General features: G+C 44.8%; 2 protein-coding genes across 6 annotated transcripts in view; one reads left to right on the top strand and one right to left on the bottom strand.

The window, feature by feature from the left end:
* The window catches only part of PPP2R3A (protein phosphatase 2 regulatory subunit B''alpha), a 52,586-nt gene extending 34,436 nt beyond the window's left edge, over positions 1-18,150 (bottom strand). Inside the window, exons 1-2 of one of the 5 annotated variants that reach the window (XM_072042771.1) lie at positions 18,021-18,150; positions 2,015-4,460 (exon numbers count right to left, since the gene is read on the bottom strand). In XM_072042771.1, the coding sequence (XP_071898872.1) occupies positions 2,015-3,997 (1,983 nt within the window). In that variant the 5' untranslated portion in view covers positions 3,998-4,460; positions 18,021-18,150. Of the gene's footprint in view, positions 1-2,014; positions 4,461-15,385; positions 15,540-15,683; positions 15,901-18,020 lie in introns of those variants that run through there. The other 4 variants (XM_027464015.3, XM_038183494.2, XM_027464016.3 and 1 more) reach the window with 4 other exon arrangements.
* Positions 18,151-18,268: 118 nt separating this feature from the next.
* DBR1 (debranching RNA lariats 1) lies at positions 18,269-27,241 on the top strand. The gene is made up of 8 exons (XM_027464023.3): positions 18,269-18,602; positions 18,684-18,808; positions 18,896-18,976; positions 20,276-20,361; positions 21,585-21,809; positions 22,663-22,743; positions 23,658-23,803; positions 24,335-27,241. The coding sequence occupies exons 1-8, from the start codon at positions 18,406-18,408 to the stop codon at positions 25,008-25,010; spliced, it is 1,617 nt and encodes a 538-aa protein (XP_027319824.1). The 5' UTR covers positions 18,269-18,405; the 3' UTR covers positions 25,011-27,241.
* Positions 27,242-27,446: the final 205 nt, after the last annotated feature.

Below are 27,446 nucleotides of genomic sequence, written 5' to 3'. Positions count from 1 at the left end.
TGTTCATTTCCTAGTTTCTAAATATTTGGGTTCTGAAAGCAAAGAAGCTAGTAATTCTATTGTTCTGTGTGGATGAGCATCATTGTTTTTCTATGATAAAGGGAAAAGTCTGTTGCTGATACAAGTTAGCCCAGATTTCAACTCAGATAGGCCAGTCTGAGCCAGCAAACAGTCTGGGCTGAAGTGGCTTCCCCTTTGCTTTTTCCTTGCTTGAGGGATATTAAAACTGTCACAGCCCACATCAATGAAACTGCACTGCATTTTCATCAATATTAGATCTGGTTTTGTGTGTGTGTGCCTGTATAGCTATTTGATAACGGCTTTATGAAAGAAAACACAACAAATACTTCTAAAACTGATGCGCACACCTGCCATACCGATCGGAAACCCCAAGGAGCTCCAGCCAAACCCAGTTAGCTGCAAGACTCAGGGGTTCCCCACATGCTACACCTGGAGAGGGCCTTGCACCCACGACCACATCTACATAAAGCACAGCAAACCTCAGAGCGAGGCCAGTAGAAGCAGCAGTGCAGGGGCCTTGGATCCATCCTGCTAGGGGCCAACCCACTGCCCAGGGGACTGGCAGCACGTGCACAGCGCTCAGCCCAGGCCCCTGGGTCCCCGGGACAGTTTTCTTCTGTGAGCTTTGGTTCCAGGCACCGACACAAAGCAAAAGCCGAGCTGCAGCGTGCAGCAGGAGCTCCTGTAGCGCTGCTGCGGACGGCAGGCTAGGAGCAAACACACACACACAAGACGTGTGGATGAGGAGGGAAACAAACCGATAGGGGACCAGCCCCATAAGCTGTTTGATAGACAGCGTAAGCGTATCCAGTTCTCAAGTCTTGTAGAAGAACAGCCACAAAATTCAGTGTCACACATGAGCAAACATTTGTGTTTCAAGTTCACAAGATTAAACAAAAACCTCGTAAACCTCAAGGCAAGAGTAGCTATTAAAAGATGACTTCAGAGCTTTTGGAGTCACTTAATTCTGCACTCTGAGGAAGAAGCCCTTCTGCCTTGCTGGAGATATCAGACAAGGTTACGCTTACTGTCTTCCATAAGCAAAGATGTACAGAGAAACATCAGAAACACTTGAAAAGTACCTAGTCTAAAACAAATAATAAACCCCAATTGTATCATTTTGGTTAAATAACCCTTCTTCCCTCCCTCCCCCTTTCAGAATTGCACCAAATACCTGCATTTTCAGGCATACAAACTGTTTTAAAGACATGCAAGTTATGGTCCTGCTGGAAGGAGCTACGAAAGCTCACTGCTAATCTGGACACCTTCTCAAGCATGTAAGTGGAAGGTGCATTTTGGAAAGTAAAACTCTTTATACTTTCTATGCATTTGGGACTTCAGCACCCTGTTGTTTTGAGAATTTGGTACTAGCACTTTCCATTCAAAAGCAAAGGACTGGGCAGACAGCGTTGGTTCCCCTCGAAAGCGAGCCCCCATCAAGACCCTTTTGCTGGGCAAACCTGCTCCTCACGTGAGAGGCATGCTGCGCAGACTCCACAATAACTGCACTGGGGACACAGGAAGGGGAAAATAATAAATCTTCCTAAATCCTGACCTTTGTGCCAGTGAGGATCTCTCTTTAGGGACCAGCGATAGGCAGGACAAAGAAAGTTGTTGGAGCCTGCTCTGAGATGGGAAAGGGAGAGGTGGAGCATCCAGCTCTCATGGCGCTGGTGAGAGCCAGACCAGTACCTGCTCCCAGGAGTAAAGTAGTAAGCTGAAAAATTCTCTATTTTATAAAACCTACCTAAACGACACGCAAACTCAGCCTACAGAAACACCAGCAGGACAAGGTTAAAGGTGAAATGTCAGGGCCACTTTGTTTGCTCAGGTTTTGTTTCCTTTTTTGTTTGTTTTTAAATAACTACTACTGCTGGATGAGCACATTATTCCACACTGCAGCATCCAACAAATCACTTAGCACCTGTAACTTTTTCTTTTCCACATTTTCCCATGTTTGTTCTATCACCCAGTCAAAGCCTTGTTCTCTTACCTTAATCACTTCTGGGGCCTGCTGAATCAAAGCTGGAACAGAGTCTCTGGAAGCAGCCCCAGCACAGCTTTTCTGCCCCGGGAGGATGGACTGAGGAGGAGCTGTTAATGTTTCCTGAAGAATCTGCATCACTTCCTTCTCCTTGGACAAGCTTCCCTTGCCTGTCTGGAATTCCACCAGTTCCTGGGCAAAGTCCTCAATGCTTTCCAGAATACGCAGTAAAAGGACTTTGTCCTCTTCCTCCATTTTATGGCCGTTGCTTTCCATGATTTTTGACAGAGGGGAAGTAGGGTCAACAGGTTTACTTTTGGGTTCAAGAGCCAGAGGTAGTACCGGCCTACCCTGCCAGCCAAGCGCCTGCAAACGGGCAGGTTCACTCTCCTTTAGGGGTTCCCTAAAAGTACTCTCCATTTTCTGTGAGAAGCACTCCAAGTCCAGCAGCAGTTTATCTATCTCATCCTTATCTATCCTGCACGTCTGTTCCCCTTTGGAGCCATCAGCTTGGGAACCACGTGATACAGAATCTGAAAGCGGCTTTAGAAGTTTCTCAGGAGCACGGGGAAGCTCGCTTCCCACTCCAGCATGTTCTGGCTTCACATCAGCACCTGCGTCTGAACAACCAGAGAGCTGGTAGCTGCGCTCTAAGCTCTCCCAATCCCCTTTCTCCTTTATTTTCCCTAATGCTCTTTCCCCATCCGACTCCTCCTCAATGTACAGAGCCTCAGCGGAAGACGTGCAGTCAGAAGGGCTTGTGGCCGGTAACTGAGGTAGAGCACAAGCATCTTTCCCAGCTCTCACACTGCTCTCCTGTGCGATGCCGTGAAGGGAGTTTGAGGTAAAGCTCACAGTACTTGCCTGGCTGGACTGAGAGGTGCCCGTCACCTCACTCTGATCGCCTGCTGCTCTGAGAGGAACCGTGCCTGAGGACGGCAGCTGAATAATGTCCTCATACCTAGGTGGCTGCTCATCTCCAAATATTGGGGAAAAGGGAGTTTGCTGCAAACCATGCAGACAGTTAACTAATTCCACCAAGTCACTAGCTTCCTTGTGCCCAGGTGGCTTGAGCTCAAAGGGCAGCTTTTTTAGGTATGAAGAAAATCTCGTCATCAAATTCATATAAATCATTTCTGAATTAGCAAGGGGATCGCTGCTGTTGCCTCCACTAACGCTGTCTGCAGATTTCTTTTTGATGCAATGCTTTATTATGTCGGTGCACTTTTTCAGATCCTCTGAGCACTTGAGCAAGATGTCTAAGCACACCTTAATATCTCCGCCAGAAGAACCATCCAGCTTGTGCTTTTCCAAAATTTGGGTAATGAAGTTTTCTTCAGAGAAAGAATGAGGTGAGAAGGGAACCACGGGATTCATGCTGACTTCTGGAGCATCGCTGCTCTCCTGCCATTTCTCCACAGGTGAAGGACTCTGCAAAAAGCCACAGGGAGGGCAGTTCTCATCATTGCTGAAGTGCCCATAAATCACGTCAAAATCAAATGATCGTCTGCTGAATGATTCTGACCGAACTTTCCTTCCTTTTCTGTAGGCCACGTGACTGGAAGAGTTTTTGAGTTTCTCAAAGGAGAATTCCTTTATTTTACCACTGGCAAGATTTATTGCCTCACCAGTAATGTCTTTTAAACTGCTAGAAGCTTGCACTGAAGAGCCCTTTTTGATTCTTGGATTATTTGGGAGAATTTGATGATAGTCCTCATTTCCAGGCAAGGTAAGCCCGTTTTCAGAAACAGGAATTTTATGGTCTTGGTTGGCATCTTGGATGCTGAGCTCAGCACACACACTGTGGTGGGCAACTATACACGTGACTCCTTGCTTAAACACCTGGCAAGTGCCTGTGCAGTAATGCACGGTGTGCTGGAAGTGCTGGTCTATCACCACGCTGCTGTAGCAGTTCACAGTTGTGACCATGAGCCTGTAGGTTGCTGCCATAGCACGGATCCCACGTGGAAGTGAGGCTTCGAAATTCACCATGAACTTAGCAGAAAGCTCACACCCCCACCCCTACTTTTCACAGCCACACCAAATTTAACAGAAACACTCAAATGTCGATTGAAAACATTCAAACCCCATGAGAAACTACTGGCTTGGGAAGTCCTAGCGAAGTCGGGAGTGGTATCAGCAGTACAGTTACAACAATTAGTGCAACTTGCATACGGTTTGATTTAAGGCAACGTGGTTACTGTATTCCACACGGAGAGCTTTGCAGATCAGGAGATGCAGCCCGAGCTGCTCTGTTTCTAAGGGTCCAGGTAGAATCTCCAGAAGGCGTCATAAAATTCAGCCAGCTCTCAAGCAGAAGACAATGTTTTTTCTTGGATCCTTCTCTCTTCTTGAGAGAATCATTAAAAGATAGATGATAATCAAGTAGCATGTACAGATAAAAAATCCACAGTATGCTTGTGTGATCCTCTTCTCACACTGGTAAGGTAGGTCCCTACAAAAAAAACACAAGAAAAGTCATTATGACTTACGTGTAACATGCAGCCTTGTCTGACATCAAACAAATGGCATCAGACCTTAACAACCAACATTCAGGCTCGTAGAGAGTGCGAGTAGGCTGATATTTTTCCTTCACTCAAATCTACCATATAAGAACACTGCTACGGAGCTAGCCTATATTTATACACAGGCTGTCTGTGTGTTGCTGTTTTAACAGCTCTATTTTAACCACTCATTGATTTTTTTTTTCCATACTAGCTTTTTTTCCTCTCCAGACTGAACAAAACATTACCTTTAATTCTAATGGAGCAAAACATTTTGATCATGTTGTGAATTTCTGGCTTCCATTTTCCAAGACCCTCTAATGATAAGGAAGAGAGCAGCAGAGAAAAGCACTTTCAGAATTTCCAAACACTCTGGATTATAAAACCCTGCAAACAGCCTGGAGCAAAGCAGATGAACTCTAAGAATGCGTGGCCTTTTGCAGAGGCCACGTTGGCTTCCATTAGGCTTTCACAAAGGTCTTTGGGACCATGGCAAAATATTTTAAGGCAGAATAACTGTTTTTTAAGTCTCCTACAACCCATTAATAGACTGCTGGTGTAGAGACCAAGAGCAGAACGTAACAATTGTATAGAAATTAAGGCTGTGAAAACTAGGAATTGAGAATTTTACACCTAACACAGTCACTTACAGCTGTATTTCCTATCATGATGGTCAAAATTGTACCAGAAAGAACAAAGGCTGCCTAACTTTGTTATTAAAAGATAGAAAACCCCAGACTCAAGCATCTTACATTTTAGACATTACTGTATGTTTCAAGAACACATCGATAATCAAATTAAACCACCCCGATGGTATTCTGAGCACCCCCTGTTCCTGCACGGAAATCCATCTCACAAAACATGGTTAAACCACACTGCACTGCAGGTTTCTTTTGGTGTTTTCAAAGGTAAACACCTAGCACCACGTGAAAGGCCAGACCTGCATCTGACAGGACTGCCCTCCACGCACGTTACTGCCACCTACCATAGCTCCTAAATCTGGATGGATACAAAGGGAAGCACCTTCAAGTTCAGTGTTTTAATTAAGGACTGAGGATGGCACAAGACTGATGAATATTCCCATTTTACCTGTTTTAAATCCTTAATTTGAAGGTGAGAAGAAACGATTTTAAGATTATTTGATGGAATTCCAAATGCGTCATGTCTGCCCGTTGCAGTTAGGCAGAGCTGCACGCAGAAACCCTCCTGGTTTGCTCCGTGCATTATATAAAACATTGCAATGATTGCATTCAAGATGAGCTAGCAACTGCTCCAACTACCACGCTGGTATCTGTAACAGGCTGCCACCTGCCCACCGAGCACCACCGGCCAACCTGCCTGCTGTGCCAGGGCTGGCTTCACAGCCGCCTCTGTGCCTGCCCCACGCTGCTCCTTCCTACACCCACTGGCACCACCCCAAAGCCCCACAGGCACAGGAGGGCCTTCCAAAGGGATGATCAGAGGTATGGGGTGTGCCCCAGCCACAGCCCTGAGTCAGGGGATAAAGGGCGTAAACAGAGCCGTTTTTGAACCCCGGGGTCCTTATCCCACCGAGCACAAGGCCAGGTAATAAGACTCCACGCCCTGCAGTCACTGACTCTCAGGCTTCCTAATCAGGTGTGCTTAATGCCTCTCTGAATCACAGCCACAGTTTAAAAAGTCCTATTGGCTCACCAAGGTGTTCATCTTACAAGACTTAGTGGGCTTTGTTCAGACAGGAAAACCCATGCTTCCATGACTCCAAGAAGTCTAACCATCCCTGGACTCCACGAGTCCTTCTGTCTGACACTTTGAGACACAAGGCTGCAGCTTGCTCTTTTCTGAGTCTCCACCAGCTACAGACAAGCTTCCTGGCATTTCCTGAAAGAGAACGTATACATTTAGAGAAAGCAGAGATCATCAGAGCAGCAGAATTGAAGAGGATTTAATATTACTCCCCAAAAAACATGGGACTTCTCCAGAGCTCCTTCCTCTCTCCCCTCTGAGGCATATCAGGGAGACCTTTGTCACAATTGCTCATCCTCTCCTCTCTCCTACTTCCCTCCTGCACAATCTTTTCACCACCAAAGAAGAGTGAGTTATACCTAATTTGGGAAATAGTTGCATCCTAATGAAGTTATTCCTTAATTAGAAGGATAATGTGTTCAACCTCACTGTCTCCTCCTGTATCAGTCCAAGGGTGATTTCCCCCTACACTGTACTCCTTGCCCTGGGACTAGGGCAGTTTCTCCAACCCTTTAAACCATCTTCAAGCACTGAAGCTTTCCATGTCCTCACGGTTATTGCACCAGGAGTTCTTTGGGGAAGAGGTCTCCCAGATTCCCTGCCTAACCTGACTCTTCTTCAGTTCAACTTCAAAATTCAAACTGTGCCTGGCACCAGCTTACATTTGTTTGGGAAGCGGAGATGGCAAGAAGAATGATTGAGTGATTATGCCCTAAGCCACTGCCTGGCCTTGTTAGGGAGAGTCAGCCCCTTCAGCTTTGGAACAAGACAGGCCCTTCAGACATGCTTGCTGCATTCTCTAATCTCTTTCCAATTTGTCTATTTCTGTGGTGCTATCACATTCAGGAATCAACAAAATCCAGACACTAACTTGTCAAGGCTAAAGCAACACTACCTCCTCCTCTGTGCTCAGATGTCTTCAGCACCTTTTACTGCTGCATGTCAGGGAAAGAAGTAATCCAAGAATGAATATTAAGAACCTGATATCCTCTTTTTTTCAACCAGATTAACGTCTTCTCAGTGATCACTACTTGCCTTATTTTCACTGTCTGCACAAACACACTAAGGTTATTCGAGGTGCTGGGTGCTTGCCTCCAGCTTAAGACCAAAAACCAAGAACAATCTAGGCAGCACAACTGCTTAGGGATGCGGAGGAGAAACTGTTTTTCTCACATTTTACCGGCTTTACTTGACCAGGGTTAGCACATGCTCAGCTCAGAGCTTTACTTATGCATCAAACAGGATCCAGCATGTAAACCCGCTCAAGACAAAACCTTAGAAAAGCGCCTTCCTGTTACCAGATCTGGGAATCTGGTCTCAAACTCGGCTTGAATGGCCTTTTGTTGGGACTGAGTTGGTGACTAAACCCTACGATTTATGAATAGCAACAATGGAAAGCCTGAGTGCATTAAGAAAAATTCGTACTTCCTCCTTCTCAGCCCGCCATTTCATTCCAGTTGCGACTCTAGAGCAGCCCCCAGTTCCGATACGCTGCAGACAGATTTTGTAATTAGGACTGCTGCCACGAAACCAGCTCCAACCCCGAGGATACAGGATTGGTTTCACAATGTAAACTGTGAATGAATAGGGCTTCTTGTGCGACTGCAGAATAATGCTTTATGTCTTTCCTATCTGCAAGAAGACATGAATCACTTTACAAGGGAAAAAATTATTGCAGATACTAATGATATAAAAGGTTACTCTGCAACACACAAGAAATTCTATTCATGTAAAGATTATGCTCGAGTTAAATAACTGAACAATGACAAGCTGTAAGCGAGGGGACTGTCAGCCAGCACTCAGCTTACTTGCAAACTGCCATCTAAAAAGCTACGGAGCAGGCCTCTATAGGCTCTGAAAGTTTCAAAGTAGGCAAAAATCTTCCTTCATTTCTCTCACCAGTGCGAGCATCAATGCTAACAGGAACCAGACATGAGAAGCCACCCCAATGCAGTATGGAGGAGAGCAGCTTCCCTTCTGCACCACAGCACGGCACGGGCGTCCCTCATAAATGCGCTCCTTCCTAGTGGAAGAGGCGGTGGGACGAGCACTCCGTGTGGCTGCTTTTGTCAAAGTACCAAAACCACCACCACCAAAAGAAAAATCAACAGCTTTGCCACTTGGCCAGACACCTGTATTGTAGCAGAAGCATCATCACAGCTATATGATCAGGTGTCTGGTCCTACCTCTTGGAGGAGCTGGTGGTGCCAAAAAGCACCTTAACTGCATCCCCTTGTTCAGAAATGCTTGATATTTGTTCACAGTGTACAGAACAGAGCAGATCTGGCAGCAAACTATATTGATTATGGAAGACAACAGCTGGCAAATAAAGTGTTTTCTTGTAAAGCACAACTTTCAGCCAGTCTTCGGTACTTTGTCAAATAACAGAAAAATAAAAGATGAATTCATCACCTACTAGTGTAGGCTCTATAATCCCCAAACCCAGTACAGAACAGCAGTAGTCCTTTGATGTATCGTTATCCTTCTTCCCAGCAGGCTCAAGTCAGAGTACTGTAAATTATAAGATTAAAAAGCACACGTGCAAAGGCAGACTCAGAGGCTGGAGATGAGAACAGACGAGGAGTCTCACTTTTTAAGAGCGCAGTTCAGCAGCTCCTGGAGGAGCTGGCGTCAAGCCCCGCTCCACCACAGCTGAGGACTCTGCTCAAACACACGGCCAAGTGGCCGTGGCACCAACAGCCCAGTCCCCAAGGTTCACCTGACCACCAAGGAGTCTATACAGTGTTCTGTAGTCACAGGGAAATCCTTAGAAAATCTAGTATTAAAAACATCAGATGCTCCACCTTTGATGGAACTGTACCAGCAGTAGCTGCAAGATTTTTATTTTTTACTTTTGCAACAAATGCACTGCTGAATTCAGCAGAAATGCTACAATGAATCATTTGAATAAATTACTTGAAAGCCCACCACAAAGGAGCCGATTCACAAATTGCTATCGCTTGCACAGTTTACCTTCTAAAGTTGTTTCAACACAAAACTCATATAATTTTTCATTCCATATTGAAATTTAGGGGAAAAAAAAATCAAACCATTTGGCTCCTTTGTTCTTTATGTCCTCTTTTTAAAGCATACAATATTTGATATCCTTAATTGCAACATGTATAATTAATCTAGGACAACTTTTTTTTTTTGTACGTAGGACTTAGATGGGAAGTGCCTGCTGTGCTAACTCTTCAGCCTCTGTGACCAGTGGGAATTTGGTGCACATGCACAGATTTCAGCTACAGTGAATCCATGAAGGATCGTACCTGCAGCAAGGCATCTTGTGTTTAGTTTTAAGAGGGTTTAACCAAGTCCTTCCATGCTCTAGAGACTGCAGTGGACTGCTGTGGCTACAGAACCTGACTTCCCTCATACCCCAGGCCAGATCTGACCTGGTCAGACAAACCCCTGTTTGAACCAGAGCATCTCTCTTAATACACTCATTGCAAGATCTTCAATACTTAACTGCATTTACTATAGAACAGGGATCATGATTTCCAATTTGAGTATGTTCAGCATCAGGTTCCAGCAAACACTTATCAGGCTTTCTGAAGCTGACTTAAGAAAAGCTTTCAGGGAAAAGCTTTCAGATTTCCTCACCTTTAGGCGCAGACACAGTAGGATCAAATCGCCTCTTGGCTTTTTCTAGGATTTGCAGGGACAGTCTGGAACAGCAATGTCTTCAAAGCCAAAGCTGTAGCCCTTGTGCAGTGGCTATACGCCAAAGCTCAGGGAATAGCATTAGAAAAGAAATTCTGCAGTCCCACGGAGCACTCTGCTGACTTGCACCAGCTTTCAGCTCACAGGAGCAATGAAGCTGGGCGTGGTGTCCCTGGGTTCAGTAGCCCTCAGAGGATTGCCCTCCCATGTGCTTGGACATCTCCTGGATTCCACGGAAACTTTTTGCATCCAGAAAATCTTCTGACAACATTCCACCACCCACCAACTACTTTTGATTTGGCCAGTCACCAGCTTCAATACCTCAAGATCTCGTACTGAAACAGCACAACCCCTGCAGTGGCTTATGTATCATCCACAGCACTCCTGAATTTACAGCACTCAGCACCACCTCCCTCAGCCATCTCTTTTCCAAGACCATTAGCCCCTGCTTACTCAGTTGTTCTTGTATTGGCACAATTTCATGCATTTGATCTTTTCACTGAGGCCCTCATCAGCTCTTCTGGTTCAGCTACGTACTTCTTTTTACGATGAAGGAACCCAAACTGCACGCAATATCCACAACAGATGAGAACCATGTTCAGAAACGATTTTTTAAACTGCCTTTCAGAAATTAACACTATCACTACACAGTGCTTTCACCTTCCAAAACTTGCTCAGTGTTTTTCAGCTAGGACATTCTCAAATGTCTGTTCTCTTAACCACCTGGGTTAATTCGTATCTTTGTCCCTTTTTCTACTTCCTTCAAAAGAAAACAATGATGCTATTGTCCTTTGTGAAATGTGCAGAGACCTGCTCACAGAGAGTACTAAACAAGAGGCAGATAGTCACTCTTAGTAGAGACTGAAGTTTTCATACAGTCTCATAAGAAATCTTAGCAGATTGATTGCAGGTGATTGATAAATGCTACAGGAACCAGGCTAAAAACAAACACGCATGCAGCAAACCTGTGAAAAGCCCATCGAAGGCTGCTGCGGTTGCAGAAAGTGCTGGGGAATCAAGGGGTCCTGTTCTAATACTCCCTCTGTCAAAAATTACCACCAAGAATCGTGAGAACCTCCTGCAACTCCAGTCATCTTTTGTTTCTGCTACCCTAATTCTGCAATTCTTAGCATATACTGTCACTTCATTAGTCAGTCTCTCTTCCAGATCATTTGTAACTGTGTTGAGCAACGCAAGCCTGACTACAGATTTCCCTGGGACTCCTCTAGTCATTACTCTTCACTAGAAAAACTGACAGTTCTTCCTACACTTTAACTAGGTATTAATTAACGAAAAACTTACACTCCTACTGCATGGCAGTTTATTTCCTTTAAGAAATATTAATAAAGAACTTCCACTTGTTATGGATTTCTTGACAGAATTTGACTACTTGCCTGTTTATCTTTTATTTTTTCTTGTCAAATAGCTTCTGACCCCCCAATTTCACCAGCTGAAGTGAGACTTCTGCATTCATGCAGCGAAACATGAAGGTCACTGCACTGGAAGGACTAATCAAGGCTGGCTTCCAAGTAGACATGACCTTGAGAGTCACTGTCTGCGGCAGGATGGTAACACTGCTTCGCAGTCAATATGGATTTGGAGAAGTCAATTTTCACACCAGGAAATCTCTGTTTCAGTAGCTTTACATTTAAAAAAAACAAACAACAACAACACCCAACTCTACCTTAAAAACAACCTCTCTGTTCACAGCAGCTGTGGAAAAGAAACCCAACACTCAAGAAGATTTGGTATCAATAACAATGGTCTACACTGCTCTTGAAAATAAACTCGGCACTAGACGCTGAACTATTGTTCTAAAATACTGATGTGGTCAGTGAGCACCGAGCTACTCCGTGTGACTCCTTCAGGTTATCTAGCATGCTGGCGCTGCTCTACCCTTCACAAGCATCACGTCGCAGGGGCCCTGGACACCAGTATACGAGGAACTCTGCCGTGAAGAACCAACGTACGGGCCTTGATAAGCTTTTTGTTCTGGGTATCAGTCGTGGGAGTGGGGCAGTTACTATCCTCAAGAAAGATTTCACTCTCTTCAGTTTTTCAGGAATACCTTTCTTCAACTTTCCTTTTGAACAGAGGCTTGGAACTGAAACCGACCAGACAGGAGCGTGTCCCAGGAGACTGGTTTCCAGTTATACAAAGGAGACAGCAGGAGAGTAAAAGCTCACACAATTTTTGACATAATAACTTGCTAAGTGTAAATAATTTGCCAATTAATTATTTCTAACAGACACGGGGAGCAATATCAGTTAATCTTAGCTCATTTAGCAGGCCCCAATATACTAACAAACATGTCAAAGCTTAACAAAGCACGAGTAAAAAAAACTTCAAGTATAAACCCTACTTAGTTATGCTGACAGAAAATAAGGTGACCAACCAGAAGACACTGAAGGTGGAAGAGATTCAAAACCACATCATTAGCAAGGCTCAGGACAGAGGTCAGAAAGCCAGCTTGATTAAGTAATGTGTCTCTTGACTGTTTATAACCTTATATGGAAAAAGATAATTTCATATTAGCAAGAAACATTTTTTCCCTCTAAACGGTTAAGTTAGTGTTAACAGTATCCAATTAATTTTTGTTTTTTACAAATTAAAGTGATTCTTATTAAAGTGTTGAGAAAAGAAAGGAAAAGTTGTGTCCAAGATGGCATTCCTTCAGTTGCAGACAGAGGTTACCATCTACAGATTCCCCAAAACCATCTTTGAAACTTACAAGTGGGGCAAAATCCCCCCTGCAGGCAGACTAACCCAGATTTTTAACTTCAACTTTTAACTGAATATTTTCCTTCATCACCCCTCCATTCATGGCTTATATACTTCTCATTGCTGTCCTATCTGACAGCGTGCCTCATCTGTATCACGTTACTCTATTTACTTATACCGAGATTGTGGGCAGAGCTCTCTGTCTAAGGTGAGAATCCGTTTCTCCAGGGTAGCCTTAGTTGCCAGCCTGGCTCCAGCTGGATTACCGTACATCTTCTGCAGGTCAGCAGTGAGAAGAGTGAAAATGCCAAGCTTGGGAGAAATGCTCTGGATCCATGCTGCACGCCCATCCTCTCCTCTGAGGCATAATCACAGGAATAAAGAGCAAGCAGTCATTTCCACCAGTCATACCTTCCACAAGCCCATTCCTGCCAGCCTCTGCTCATGCTCCGAAGAGGAGCAGCTGTTGAAATGTAACAAATTAGGCCAAAAGGTACAGCATGTCCCAGCATTCAGGCAGTCTGGCACTGCTACAGCATTTACTGCTTATGACTCGGATAAGCCACACCAGAGGCACAGATCAGCGGGATCAAAGCAACAAGTAATTTAAGGAAGCTTAACTTTTCCATCCCCTTCCCTCCACCAAGGAAAACCAAGGGTGCTTCAGCCTGACCTCCCAGCAAGGCAGAGGAAGTCGTTTCCCCTGTATCTTTACTAACCCAGGGAGCTTTACAAAACAAACCCAGAAAGAACTTCTATTCATTTCTCTCAGTTTAAAAAGAAGCAGACGAAAAAGACAAGCGATACACGGAAGAAGCTGAAAACCTACCAAGTGTAAAGAATCCCATAATCTAATTTCAGTGAACAGCAATGTTTATATTCATGAATACAAATGAATACTTATTAAAATGAAGTCATTTTTAACAAGCTTGCTTACATGTGTGACCTCAGCTATCGCTTACTACATCCTGTTCATACGCTAGTCTGCAGAGTGATTAATTTCTCTTATCAGTATAGTATTTAAATGCTTCTTAAACATTACCTTATTTCCACAACTTTTCACTAACGAGGGAGCATTATCTTCATTTTACCCAGTAAGAACTGTGGCAAAGAAGAGAATACATCAATTTTCAGTGCTTTGCCTGAACTGCTAAAGGCACATGGCATTACAGAACGTTTCACGTAGTCAAAGCACAGCACCTCCCGTTGCAACTGCCCCTACAGAGACTCTGCAAATCAGATCCAAAAGACCTACACAGGAGGGCAAACACAACTGTAAAGTCTGGGGGAAGAAGCTTGTCCTGTAACACACATGAACCCAGTCCTGTAAGACAGAACTTAACTGCCCTAACTACAAATAAGAAAATCCATTTCCTCCCACAGTTCAACTTCACTGTCCAGTTTCTGCCAGAATTGGAGCACAAGTTCCAACCTCTAATTTAGTCTTCAGAGAAGTACAGTTCTGTATAACAGGAGAAAACCTAGTTGCATGGGGAAAAAATAGCATGTGCTCATTTAAGATTGTATCGGAAAGCATTTGTACAAAGAAAGTGAGTCAAGACTCCAGAGAACCTCTGTACTTTACCAAGATATCCCAAATTCAGAGTTACTGTTCAAAGTTATGTTTTCTGTGGGTTGCAGGAAGGATGGAGAAAGGTACTTACAGGAAAAAAAAAATTTAAAAAACAACTTGCAGTGTGCATCATTATAGCTACACCTCCATGACTACTGACAGTGGGTGTTTGAGCACAGGTCTCCCCTACAGCAACCTCTGAACTGCCTGAGCCACAACGCTCATCATCTACTCCGCAGGCTGCAGCTGAAGGAGCTGAAACATGCTTTACCAGTGCATCTCTCCAGGACTCAGCAGTCACAGATCAGTTAACTTTACACTGAGGAGTTTTAACCACAGGTACCTTCCATGCTGTACCTCTGCAAATCGCGGGTACAAAATAATAGGACACATAACAGCGGTTGCAAAGGTCTGGGTAATGGAAACTGGCTATGTGCCATCAGGGAACTTCGACTTTTAACTCTGTTATTTTAAATACAATTAATTGTTGCTTCAACTTCTCAGAATCCAGCGGACATCAACTAAATAACTTTATAAAACCAAGTGAAGTCTAACAGTACTGTCAATCTCCTCATAGTTTTCATGAGAATAAGTTCCCACTCTGTAACATTGGAAAACAGATCAACCAGGCTCGAGAGAGTCACAAGAAATAATCAAGAAAAGAGAGCTATTTTAAAGAAATGCCTGGAAAGTTTGTTTCTTGAAGCAGGCATCAGATCCTACAAGGTAAAGCCATGAGAATACCCCCAACAAAAACACAGCCGGCCTTTGAGGCAGCCGTTCAGCAGCAAACAGCCTGGGGACTGTCTGACAGAGAGCCCCAAGCACTGCCAGCCTGCCTTTATGAGGGAGCTCAGGGCACAGAGCAGCACATCTTCCACAGCTTCCTTCTTTAGTGTGAAGAACAGAGGTAATAAAATTAGTCCCGGACTTAATATTTACATTACTTGGGACCAGCACAGTCTGCAATGACCTTCAGAGAGACTTACTCCAGCAGGAACACATCCTTCAGTAAGTTATTCCATTATTCAATCACATTTTTACAAGTTTATGCCCAACTTAATCTCGGATTTGCCTCCCAGTGAACCAAGGAGCCTAGCAGCCAAAGCCGTTCCCTTTCTCGCTCACGGGCAAATTTTCTCTGGCTTCCTAGGAAATAATTAAAAAACAAATCCTGCTTTCCTGACCACGTACCAATAGCTGCCCGGAACGAGAGACCAAAGGTCCAGAGGCACCTCAGGGTCCCGGGACAACCGGCGGGCGGTCACAGGGCAGGGGAAGGAGCAGCGGCACCGCGGGGCGATGGCTGCGCTGCCCCCCTCCTGCACCTCAGGGCTCCCCCTCCTCCCCGCCTCCAAGCTGGGCGACCCGGGACCCCCCGAAGCCCGCGGGCTGCCCCCGGCCGCCTCCCCGCTCCTTTCCCCGGCCCCCCTCGCACTGCCGCCGGGCTGAGAGGAGGCGGCCGCTCGGCCCCCGGTGCCGCCACACCTACCCGCCCGGGCAGCTCCCCGTCCCATGCCGGCGCCGGGCGCGTCGTTCGTGCTGCCCGGCCCCGCCGGCCCCTTCCGCGCAGCGGGGTCCCCGCCCCGGAGGCGCGGCGGGAGAGAGGGCGGGCGGGCGGCCCCGGGCTGCGGGCCGAGGCCGGGCTGTGAGGGGCAGGCGGCGGAATGGCGCTGCCCGCGCTGAGGGGAGGACGGGGAGGAGGAGGAGGAGGAGGAGGAGGAGGAGGAGGAGGAGGAGGACGCGGCCCTCCCTTCCCGCCCTCGGCTCCTCCTCGCCTCAGCGACCCGCTCCTCTCCGCACGCCGCCCCCCTCCCCGGCTTGTTGGTTGCTTTTTTTTTTTTTTTTTTTTTTTTTTTCCCTCAGCCGTTGTAAAAACCCAGCGGAGCTGGCACCCACCAGCAAAACGGCGTGCTGGGCAATGGGTGCCTGTGGAAGGGGGAAAGCGAGAGGCAGGGGAGTCACAGGGCGCCCGCAACCGCCGCTCCTCAGCGGGGGGCCCTGCGCTGGCGGTGTGTGTGCTGCAGGTCGTGGTTTGGTGCCGCAGTTGCCAGACAATGCTGGGGGAAGAGGTGCCCCAAGACGCCCAAACGTCGTTGCAGGTAAGTCTGGTGGTATTTAGGCCAACCTCATGGGTTTTTCTCCTCAGGTGATCTCTGCAGTCTTGTTTGGTTGCAGCACCCCCTTCCTTCTGTGGCACATACATACCAACCCTCTAGCCCACCTCACTCCCTCACAGCTTGCAGGGACATTTCAGCCTCAGCAGGAACACCTCTGATTCCCCTTTCACACCTCCATTAAATCTCCCCTTCCTTCACAAGCACATAAACTGTCACCCTCTCACCGCCTCCCCCTTGTACCTCTTTTCAGCCACACCATTCCTCCTAAAAAGTCAGCCACACATACCTCCCTTTTGCTTTTCTCTTCACTTTAGTATCTTATAAGTGCATTTTGGTGCCTTCTAAAAGTGCTAGCAAGTGTTTGACAGGAAAGTCTCCAAGTTTCTCCCATTCTGTTCTCAGATGTGAGGGATGCAATCCTGTCATCCCCAGCCCCTCAGAATACCTTTTGTTCTTTTTAATCTCTTTGGAGATATAAAAACCAAGCTACTTCTATGGCTCTAAAGTACCACTGTCAGCTCAGGAAAAAAAAAAAACAAACAACAATGTACAGGTTGGTATAGGCAGGCAACAGCCTAAAGGGCAAATACCTCACACCCAAACAACCCACTGATCTGAACCTGTTTCTTGGGACTCTCTTTTTGTGGCCTTGTAGTTCCTTCCCCTCTCACACAGGACAGGATTTGGTCACTTAAGAGAAGTGCAGGCCCTCCATTGTAGGACTGGACATGCAGCCATGAGAGATGTGCACAACCACATCCAGGCAAGGAAATGGCCACTGCAAAGCCCTATCCATAACCAAAGGAGTATTAGTCATGTGGTGGAAGTGGGCTGCACTTCAGTCAGTTTTTTTTAACAGCCTTGAATGACTGAACATAATAACAATAAAAGAGTTAAGCATTAACTTGCCATTACTTACCCTGTAAATAGTAGTGTGACTGCCTCCCTTTGTGGTCTAACTGCTGCGGAAAGTTCAGAGCGGTTTTACTCAGTCAACATCCACACTTAAATTTGGTATGTTAAGATGCATAATGAACAGTGCAAAAATACTAAAATGCTACAGCATAAAAAAAAAATCTATAAAAACCTTGCAGACTCAGCTGTACACCAATTTACTGGGAATAAGTGGCACATGGATTATGAGAAATGAGCCAGAACTAACAAAACCAAGAATTACAATTATAGTATCAGTTTACCTTGACTGGCTGTGGACATGGTTGGGAAGGCAGGAAAGGGTAGGGCTGTCTTGGGAAAGAAAAAGTGAAGACCTGACTGGCTGGAGGAAGTGGAGCAAGAAGGCATCTCCTGGCAGTCCTGGGGAGCTGCCCAGGGTGGTGTATTCTGAGTAAGTCGGTTATCTTCCAGAGACTCATGGACATTTCTCTTTCACCTGCACCCTTCTAGGAAGTCTGAGGTGTGGCAAATGTGAAGGGCTGCTGCTTGTCCCTAGAGAAGCTGGAAAACCTTCCCAGGAGATGCGATGAGCTGACTGAGCTCTCACACAACACCCGAGTAAGTCTCAGCAAAAGTTACTGAAAGGGTTGGGTACACCTCCGAGCACTTCGCTGTGTTCTTACTCTAAGGACTCGTGGGCATTGAAGGCTCAGAGAACTTTTCCCTTCATCCCAGCTGGGCTTGGATGAGAGCCCCAAAGAACACACAGTAACCCAATATTGTGCAATTATGAAATGTGTTAAGAGAACACTTACTGAGTATGGAAAGAGGCTGGCGTGTGGTATTTGCCGCTGTAGGGGAACAGGAATGTCCGCTTCATTCCATGATTACAGGGTATGGAGCAGCAAGTTAACGCTTAACTATGCGATCATAACGTTATTCAATCCCTCAAGATTGTTTAAAAAAAAAAATACAGTGGAAAAAGCTTAGAGCGGTTTTATTACTTGACACAGATTCGCCGCCCCTCGAGACGAGGAGCTGGGCGCTCTCCACAGCGCGGGGCTGCCCGGGCGGGTCGCTCGCCTTACACATTCTGCGTACCGCGCTCCGCAGAGGGCGAGCGGGCGGGCCGCTCGCCGTACGCACTTTGCGTAGCGCGCTGGGCGGGCGCGGCGCGTGCGCGGTGCTGAGGCGGCGGCCATGAAGGTGGCGGTGGCCGGGTGCTGCCATGGCGCCCTGGACAAGCTGTACGAGACGCTGGAGCTGCTGCAGCGGCGGCACGGCGTGCGGCCCGACCTGCTGCTCTGCTGCGGAGATTTCCAGGCCGTGCGCAACGAGGCGGACCTGCGCTGCATGGCGGTGCCGGCCAAGTATCGCCACATGCAGAGCTTCTATCGGTGAGCGCGGCGCGGCGCGGCCCGGCCCGGCCAGACCCGGCCCAACCCGGCCCCGCCGCCGCAGCTGTCGTGTCCCCGCAGGTACTACTCCGGCGAGAAGAAGGCCCCGGTCCTCACCGTCTTCATCGGCGGCAACCACGAGGCTTCCAACCACCTGCAGGAGCTGCCCTACGGCGGCTGGGTGGCGCCCAACATCTACTACCTGGGTAGGCTCGGCCGGCTCCCGGCCCGGTTCCCTGCCCTGTCCCCTTCCCCGGCCCCGCTGTGACGAGGCGCGTTCCCCTCTGCTCTAGGTTACGCGGGCGTCGTGCGGTTCCGTGGCGTGAGAATCGGCGGCATCTCGGGCATCTTTAAGTCGCACGACTACCGGAAAGGTACGGCACAGCGGGAGGGGGGCGCCGCGCCCTGCCTGCACCTCCTGCTCTCTTCTGAACCGACTGATGCTGGAAACCCCTCTTGGGTTAACGCAGGGGAGGGTCTGGAGGTGGCCCGTGTAGCTGCCTGGCAGCCATAGCAGGAAGCAGCAGTGTGCATTTTCAATGCTGTGGCTGGAACGGTCTTGATTTTTCCATGGTAGTGTCCTTCTAGCATGCAGCACAAGACTGTTCAGTTTTCCTTGTGTAAAACAGTTGATTTATAAGTGTGATACTGTACAGACAGACTGGCCAGAACTGAGGCTTAGTGTCAGTAAGTCTTGAGATTTGTTCCTCTCAGTTTTTGCATGTGTGTGTTCAGGAGCTCGCCCTTGGTGGAAGAGTCACCAGCAGTGGCCAGAGACTTGATCACAAATGATGCCAGGTGTCAGCAGACACATAACTTAGTCTTTCTCATTCATCAACATATATCCTTCAGAGAAGCTTTGGAGATGGCTTTCAATCTGCAAAGTATTGAATAGTTGTTGGGAACACTTGATTCCATTTAATACCTATCAGTATTAATTATTTTTTTTTGTTACCAAGTAAACCAGTTGCATGTCTGGATATTGCTTGCAGTAGATGAGACTTCCAGTAGTTAGCATTACCATCAAAGAAGTAACTTTATTTTGCGTTGCTGCTAGTCTTCTGCTTGTTCCTGTCTACCTTACATTCTCGGGCTGTGCCAGTACGTTTGCATCTATAGCCATGATACCAACTGGCTGAAGTAGGTAGCTATGTTGCATGGCTGTGCAGCAAACAGCTCTCTCTATGTGGTGGCACGTGGCTGTGCAGTGTAACTGTGGAGGTAAGGGATAGGGGGAGGCAATGAGGGCTGTTATCTTACCTGAGCAACACAAAATCTCAGTCAGGAATGAAATACTTAAGCTTTTCTGGCAAAAAGTATTTGTTTCAGATAGGGCCTGGGTTTTAAGAGATAGAGTAAAACTTTGAGCAATGTTGTGGTTTTATTTTTTTTCTTCCCCTATAACTGGTTTTCTGTATTCTCTGTAATCATAAAGAAAAAAAAGATAGAATGGAAGGAACGTTCAGTTTTGTAGACATTTTTACAACGTATTTGCCTCACACATAAAAATTAACAGCTTGTCAGCGTAAGCCCCCTGTAAAGGAAATGCAGCATCTCCTTCAGTTACTGGCAGCCTTGTACGTGGTATTGCTTTAGATGTCTCTGATTCCAAGAAGCCAGCTTGCAAACAGCGTTGATTGATTCAGGCACCTACTCTTTTCTCAATGTTTCAGGTCACTTTGAATGTCCACCGTACAACCAGCAAACAATTAGAAGTGCTTACCATGTGAGGAACATTGAGGTCTTCAAACTCAAGCAGGTTAGCAAAATTATTATTTCTTAAAGTGATGTTTTTAATTAATTTAAAAATGAGATGTTAAAGCTGTCCTGAACAGTGCACTACTAGACAGCAAATCATGCCAGCAAATCTCAGCTAATCTTGACAAGCCATTTTATGCAGGCTGTGATTTCACTACTGTACTTGAGGAGTGTCTCCTCAATGCTTTGTGTAGAAGGGCAAATTTGATCTGCATCGGGCATAATTCGGAGATTTTGTTTGTTAGATTGGATAAAGTTCAGAGGATGACAGGTACTCCAGCCATACACCTCTGTTCCAGCTTTAGGAAGATGGATGCTACCTTGTCTAACGTGCAGTCAAAGTTTACTAACGCAAATTGAACTATCTGAATGAGATGATCCCAAAAGGCTGCGGTTGAAGTATTCTTCACCCCACAGCTTGAAATGTAAAGGACAGATTAACTTTGTTTTTGACCCATGTCCTACACCCTGCTTTGTCACAAGAGCTACTCTGTTTGGCTGAGGTTGTGGTGTGAACAGATGTATTTATAAACATCTTGTGAATGATTATTCAGGTTGCCACTGGGGACTCAAGTGTTTAGATACAGGGATGCTGAATGTGGGACAAAGGTTTCTGCCCTTATAAAGGATCTGATGCATTTCCCTGAGTTTATTACCAGACTTCGGTTTCGTTCTGATACAGCTGATGGAGATGAATTGAGCATTGAACCAAGCTGTACTTATAATGTTGACTAGGCTTCTCAGGGGTGCTTTCTTTGAGGAGGAATATTGTGCTTAGCCATTCCATTACCCCTTCTGGACAAAGATTTTGAAAATTCACGAGGAAGATGACTGATAATGTGTAGAGAACTTGCTCTATAATTGTAACTTTAAGTCTTCTGGCTGCCTGATGCTTCCTGTGACGAAGCACACCACCTTCCTGTGACAGCACTGCCTCTTACAAGGCAGTATACATAAAACACAGCTGACAGACCCAAGAAAGTGTAGTACAATCCATGGAGAATGCTTCACAGTAGTCAGAATGGACTACTACCTTTTGACAACTTCAAAGGCCATCTGAAAGACGTACTCATTGCTCTAGAAAGGGAGGTTACTGGTCACAGCTAGCTCTGTATCTGATCTGAAGTAGAGCACGATGTGTTTGCATGTTCTGTCTTGTGATGTGCAATTTTGAAACTTTTATCATATGTTTGATTTATACCGTATCCTTTTTTGGCTTGATAGTTAAAGCGCCCAATGGACATATTTATGTCACATGACTGGCCAAGGAGCATATACCACTACGGAAACAAGAAGCAGCTTCTTAAAATGAAATCCTTCTTCCGTCAAGAAGTGGAGAGCAACACCTTAGGAAGCCCTGCTGCTTCAGAGCTGCTGCAGCACCTGAAACCCACTTATTGGTTCTCAGCACATCTCCATGTGAAGTTTGCAGCTTTCATGCAACACCAGGTAAAGGGGAGTAAAACCAAGAGCGTATGCTTCCCAAGGATGTTTCAGAATTCTAGTAGAGGTAGTCATGTCCAGAAAAGCAGCTTCTTAATGTGAATTTGCTTAGTAATTAAAATTCAGCTTAAGCCCCAAAATCTTAAGTGGTCTTAAGACTACTGCCTTATGGAAGTTACTGAAGTTACAAATCAGTGGTGGCACCACCTCATCTTCAGGGACAGCATGAAATAGGTGAAGTTGCTGCACTTGAAGCTTCTTAATTTTAATTTTACAGAAAAGCACCATTTTCCCCTGCTTTACTGGGGAAGGATACAACTTCAAAAGAGTGATAGAGAAGCAAATAAGCAGACTGGTTAACCTGGGACGGGAGGATACCTTTACTAAGGCTTGGCAGGTGAAATTGGCTGCCTAGGTAAAGACAAAAAAAAAAAAAAAAGTCCCTGTAGGTTGAAACTTCTCTTCCTTAATTTGAATTTTTGCTGAAAGTGGTGTGACATGCTATTGTAATTCGCAATTCATTAGATGTTAGAAGGTAACTCTAGACATTTTGGACTCAAGTCTGTTTCTTCTCTTAAAGTTTTTTCTTTTGGCATCAAGGCTAGGTATGTTCAGCTGCCTTGGTTGAAGCAGACCTGTGGCTCTTGCTTTATCTTGTTCTCAGTGTCCAACTTTTTGTTAGACATCTGCTAAAGTCTGTCCTCTCTCTCTCTCCATCCCTTTCTAATAATCCTGTTCTGCTTCTCTATTTCAGAAACCATTTTAATGTAAATTGTGTTTTTAAATCTCTACATAGCTTGTGTAGAATACTGTATTTTCATAGGAACGCTAATGACTGTTAACATTTTGTGTTTCCTAGACAAACTCCAAAGAAGAGCTACCAAAAGCAACAAAATTTTTGGCTTTGGATAAATGTCTGCCTCACAGAGACTTCCTGCAGGTGATGACCATGTGCAGCAGGTTACCTGATAGCAAGCTGTTCAGATGCAGTCAAACATCTCAGTAGTCTTACTTTAAAGTAGCTGTTATTTATCTTAAAGGGAAGATGGTTCGTTATCTGTCTTTAGGATGTGTGGTGGGATCCAATTGCCCTAGCTACCTTTGAAGATGAGAGTCTGAGGATGGGCTTTTGCTATGCAGAGGTACACGGGGGTGCTAGTATGCACCTAAAATCCCATAGGAGAACTGAACTGCAGTAATAACTGCCTCCAGCAGTGTGGTCGTCCACCTGTGTTTAGCTCTATTTTACACTACATTAGAAGGTTGAATTCCTTTTATGGATTATTTAAAACCAGAGCTGACTGGTGCAGCTTGGCTAATCCAAATTGCTTGATTGAGGTTAGTGTCACAGAAGACAAAGTGACTTGGGTTTCAATCAGTCAGCTGCTGAAAGTGTTCTTAAGAACTATCAATGCTAATCTCATTCTGTGCTAAGGATGTCCATAGAAAAACTTGTTGATTCTTCATGATTTTTGGCTTAGAAGAAAGTATGAATTTAAGAGTAAGCAAATTGTTTTCTAAGTTGTGTAACTGTCCAGTAGCTGAAAGTAGGGAGAGGACGGTGCTCTGATTTTGAGTTGCTATAAGCTAAAATACAGAAGTGTTACAGGAGAGCCTGCTTTAGTTGCCGATCGTCCACTTACCTCCTTACTGCTGTAGGCTTCTCTGTAGGACTGCCCTGAGAGGGTGTTTGATTGAGGCTATTAGCTTAGCATACTTCAGACTTAATTACAACTCTGTACCATGAAAACAGCACTTCAAACTTTAATTGCTTTCTGGTGTTAAGAGAAATATCTCACCTAATCTGTGTTATGGTTTTATTTTTTTTTTTGCTTGTTTGCTATTTTTGTACAGATAATAGATGTAGAGCACGATCCTGCTGCAGGTGACTCACTGGAGTACGATGCTGAGTGGATTGCAGTCCTTAAGGCCACCAACAGTCTCATTAATGTGACTCAGAGCTTGTGGAATATGCCTGAAAATAACGGCCTCCATGCAAAGTAAGTATGCAAAGTAGAGAGTAAAACATGATTTAGCTTGGCTGGAAGTGTACTGACGTTTTATAGCTGTGTTTCTTATCTTATCCTTTATAGCTGGGTTTCTCTGTTCTGCAGCCTCTAATGTCTGTAGGACTTGCTAAATGTTTTGGAAAACAAAGGGGATGATAAAGGCTGTGCCGCAGAGCTTACAGTTTCTTTACTGCTCTGTGCAGGCAGTTAGTTTTCTTTGGCAGACTTGGATAACACCATTCAAGGGGCAAAAAATACATGGTGACTAGTCTTCTTGTTGGTCACTGTGAGACTGAAAATCAGGCTTCCAGGCTATACCAGGTAGGTTGGCATCGTATGCAGACCCTTGGTGTGCAGAGCAGAATCTCAGTATTGACCAAAGGTAATACGCTTGGAGGGAGAGGGGAAGCTGAGAAATTGCCTGTTGTAAGATGGATTTGTTACTAAAGTTTACATTTGCAGTGGGAACAGAAAATACCTTTTGACTAGCTGCACTTTTGTTAACTTTATGAACTTATTTAGGTGGGATTACAGTGTAACAGAAGAAGCTATCAAGGAGGTGTTAGAAGAGCTGAATCATAACCTCAAAATTCCTTGCAACTTCACCTTGACGGCTGCTTGTTATGATCCCAGCAAGCCCCAAAAAAACATGGAACCAGTTCATACCATCAATCCCCAGACCACTGAGTTTTGTGCCCAGTTTGGCCTCACTGACATCAATGATAGGATACAGCAAGTTAAAGAAGAGGGCTCAGTACGAGAATATGAGGAGGAGGAGGAAGAGGAAGAGATGGACAGTACTGGGTCAGCAGAGGAACCCAGTGAATATAATACAGATAATTCTGGACTTTCATCCATTAATCCCGATGAAATAATGCTGGATGATGAAGGAGGTGATGAAGACTTGAGTACGTGTTCTGTAGATCCTTCCCCTGATCATCCTCCTGAATTTTCTGCAAGTTTTTCTGACATCAGGATCATGCCAGATTCCATGGCAGTATCATCTGACGATGCTATGGACTCCAATAATGAGGAACTGGAGAAATCTGGCGTGAGTAAGCAGGCAGAAGAGAAGAGCTTGAATGAGAGACCTTTGAAGCGCATTGGTGGTAATGAAAATGGGAACACGGGCATTAAAAAAATCAAGAGACGGAATCAAGCCATCTATGCTGCAGAGGATGAATATAAAACAGAGTAACACTTACATGTTGTGTAACTAAGTTATCTCCCTACCCCTTTACGTAGAGGTGGTGAGAGCTATGGTGAACTACTCATGCTTTTAACATTATTTGATCTTACTCACACTACTTTCTTGAGGTGAGGAGGCTCTACGCACCTCTTTCAGGGAAGAATATTTAGTTTAATTAAATATCTAAGCCAGAAGCGAGGTTTTCGAGCAAAGTGCTTTGTCAAAGGACTTAAAGCCCATGTATAATCAGTTGATTTTGCTGAGATTCTTGGTTATGAGTGTATATATACTATGTATCTTGAGCTGTACTGCTATTCGAGAATCACGGTGCTGGTTTAACAGGAAAAGAACTCTTGAACTATAACTCAAGTCAAAGTGAGAGGATGCCTGACTTATGAGACTGAACTATTTGATTTTATTGCTTTCGTCTTGTTTTATACTGAACTTTTAATACAAAATAGCATATGCAATAACTGCGTGAACTAAATTTGAAAGTAGAATTCCCAGGATAACAAAACAGCAATAGAAGAGTGAGGATTTTTTTTTCTGCTGACATTCATACCATAGAAAAGCTTCGTGGTCATAAACAAAACAATGTGTATTGTCTAGTATTGGCTTTTACTGTTTTGGTACAGAACCAAGTCCCTTAATTTGAGGCATGATGGTTTTATGAGGACCATGCAAGAGAACATCTCTGTTCTTAAAAACTCACTTGTGTGCTGTTTCTTAGAAGTTGAGAACCATGTCGTAAAATTAAAACGCATCTGTTTGCGATGAACTGCTTTCTAAACGTGGACGTCATCACTGTCTCAATTCTCACTAATTAAGGCTGTGTTGTATTTTCATGCAAGGTGACTGATGCTTCAGACAGCAATGCTTACCATCATCTTTAGCCTACCTTTTCACCTGATGCTTCTTTTCAGTAGGATGTGAATTCCTAATTCTTACAGCTCAGTCTGGAATTTTCCAGTACTTTCATAGGCTTTACCTATGGCTGGGCAGCTCCTGTTCTCCTTCGGATCTTCTTGGAAGTTTTTTTTTTATTCTTCTTACTCTTCTTCAGTTTTCCCTGAATTAGCAAACGTATCATGTTCCTTTTGGCCTAGAATGCTGAGAGGATAACAAAACTTATCGAATTCATGAAAACAAGTGTTTTCAAGTTCCATGGCATGCCATTAGACTCATTCGCCTTACAGTCAGCTTCTACTGGTGTTCTGTGCTGAGCTTTCAGAATCAGAGAAGGAATTCCTCATGACTGTGCTGCCCTTGAGACGAGCAGTAGTTCCAGTGTGTTTTTACTCATCTAAGGCCTGAGCACTACAGAGAAGAAAGCATCCTACAGGAAAAGAGAACTGAACAGAGAGTCATAAGTAAAAATAGACTGAGTTGTAGCAGGGAAATGCTTCGACTTCTGTCTTTAAAATCAGTCAAATTCTGGGATTCATCTTGGTTTCTCTCCTGCCAGCAGGTCACTATGCAAACTAAATGCATATAAGTATTCAAGAACTGGCATATGTCAAAATTAATGCTCTCCATGGTTCAGATTAACAGCTTTATATTGGTGTGCTGATACCATTAACATCCTGGGTTTCTTTCTTTTTTTTTCTTTCCCAGAGGACAGTATCTTGTTTACTAAATGATTATTTGGACCCTATTAATGTTCCTGTATAGCTCTGTGCCTGCTCATCTGTCAGCAAACTCACCAAAGAGGACTGTGGTAAGATGTGATAAAGAATTTGGAGAGTTTGGTATAACCCCTAGGTTACCTAAAACACCTGTTAAGGTGGCCTAGGTTACTGAAAGTAGTTCAGTATCTTTGAGGGTCTTGGGTCTGCAATGTTAAAACCTTAATCATGCCTGTGTTTCCTCATGATCTGAAGAGTATCATGGTAATAAAGTATTTCCTCTGTACCATCAAAAAGATGTGATTTTAAGTATAAAATAAGGTATGAACTTGAAAAGTCACTCAAATCTGTGTGGTGTTCAGCTGTCAAATTCTATGTGGCGTGGAAGATGTAGGTTACATTCAATGTATGTTTTTGTCTGATTTCATATGTTTTTAAAGCAAATTGTTTTGTTGTGTCCTCTACTTTATGATATGTTTTGGCTTTCTAGAAAGGAGACTGCCAAGATGGAATACTGATATTTAGAATCTTGAGATGTGTGTTCATTTTTTAATGAAGAATGTCAGCATCCATTGAGTGGATTGTGGATATAAATATACTTTTTTTGAGTATGAACCGTGTGTGATTATATAGACTCATTGTGCCCTTTCTTGCAGTTGCTTGGCCTCTTTGCAGTTTGAAGAATCCATCTCCACTGTGTTCTCATCTACTATGGATTTTCTGTGTCAGCAAGATCCTGTTACATGTAAAGTCAGTTGCAGCTCTGAACTTGATGCTTCTTCAGTTAAGACCAAGTACTCCAAAAAGTATGTAAAAAGTT

Source organism: Anas platyrhynchos, chromosome 9 (assembly GCF_047663525.1).
Source record: "Anas platyrhynchos isolate ZD024472 breed Pekin duck chromosome 9, IASCAAS_PekinDuck_T2T, whole genome shotgun sequence".
Classification (NCBI taxonomy): Eukaryota; Metazoa; Chordata; class Aves; order Anseriformes; family Anatidae; genus Anas; species Anas platyrhynchos.
This window is presented reverse-complemented; position numbering and strand designations above follow the sequence as displayed.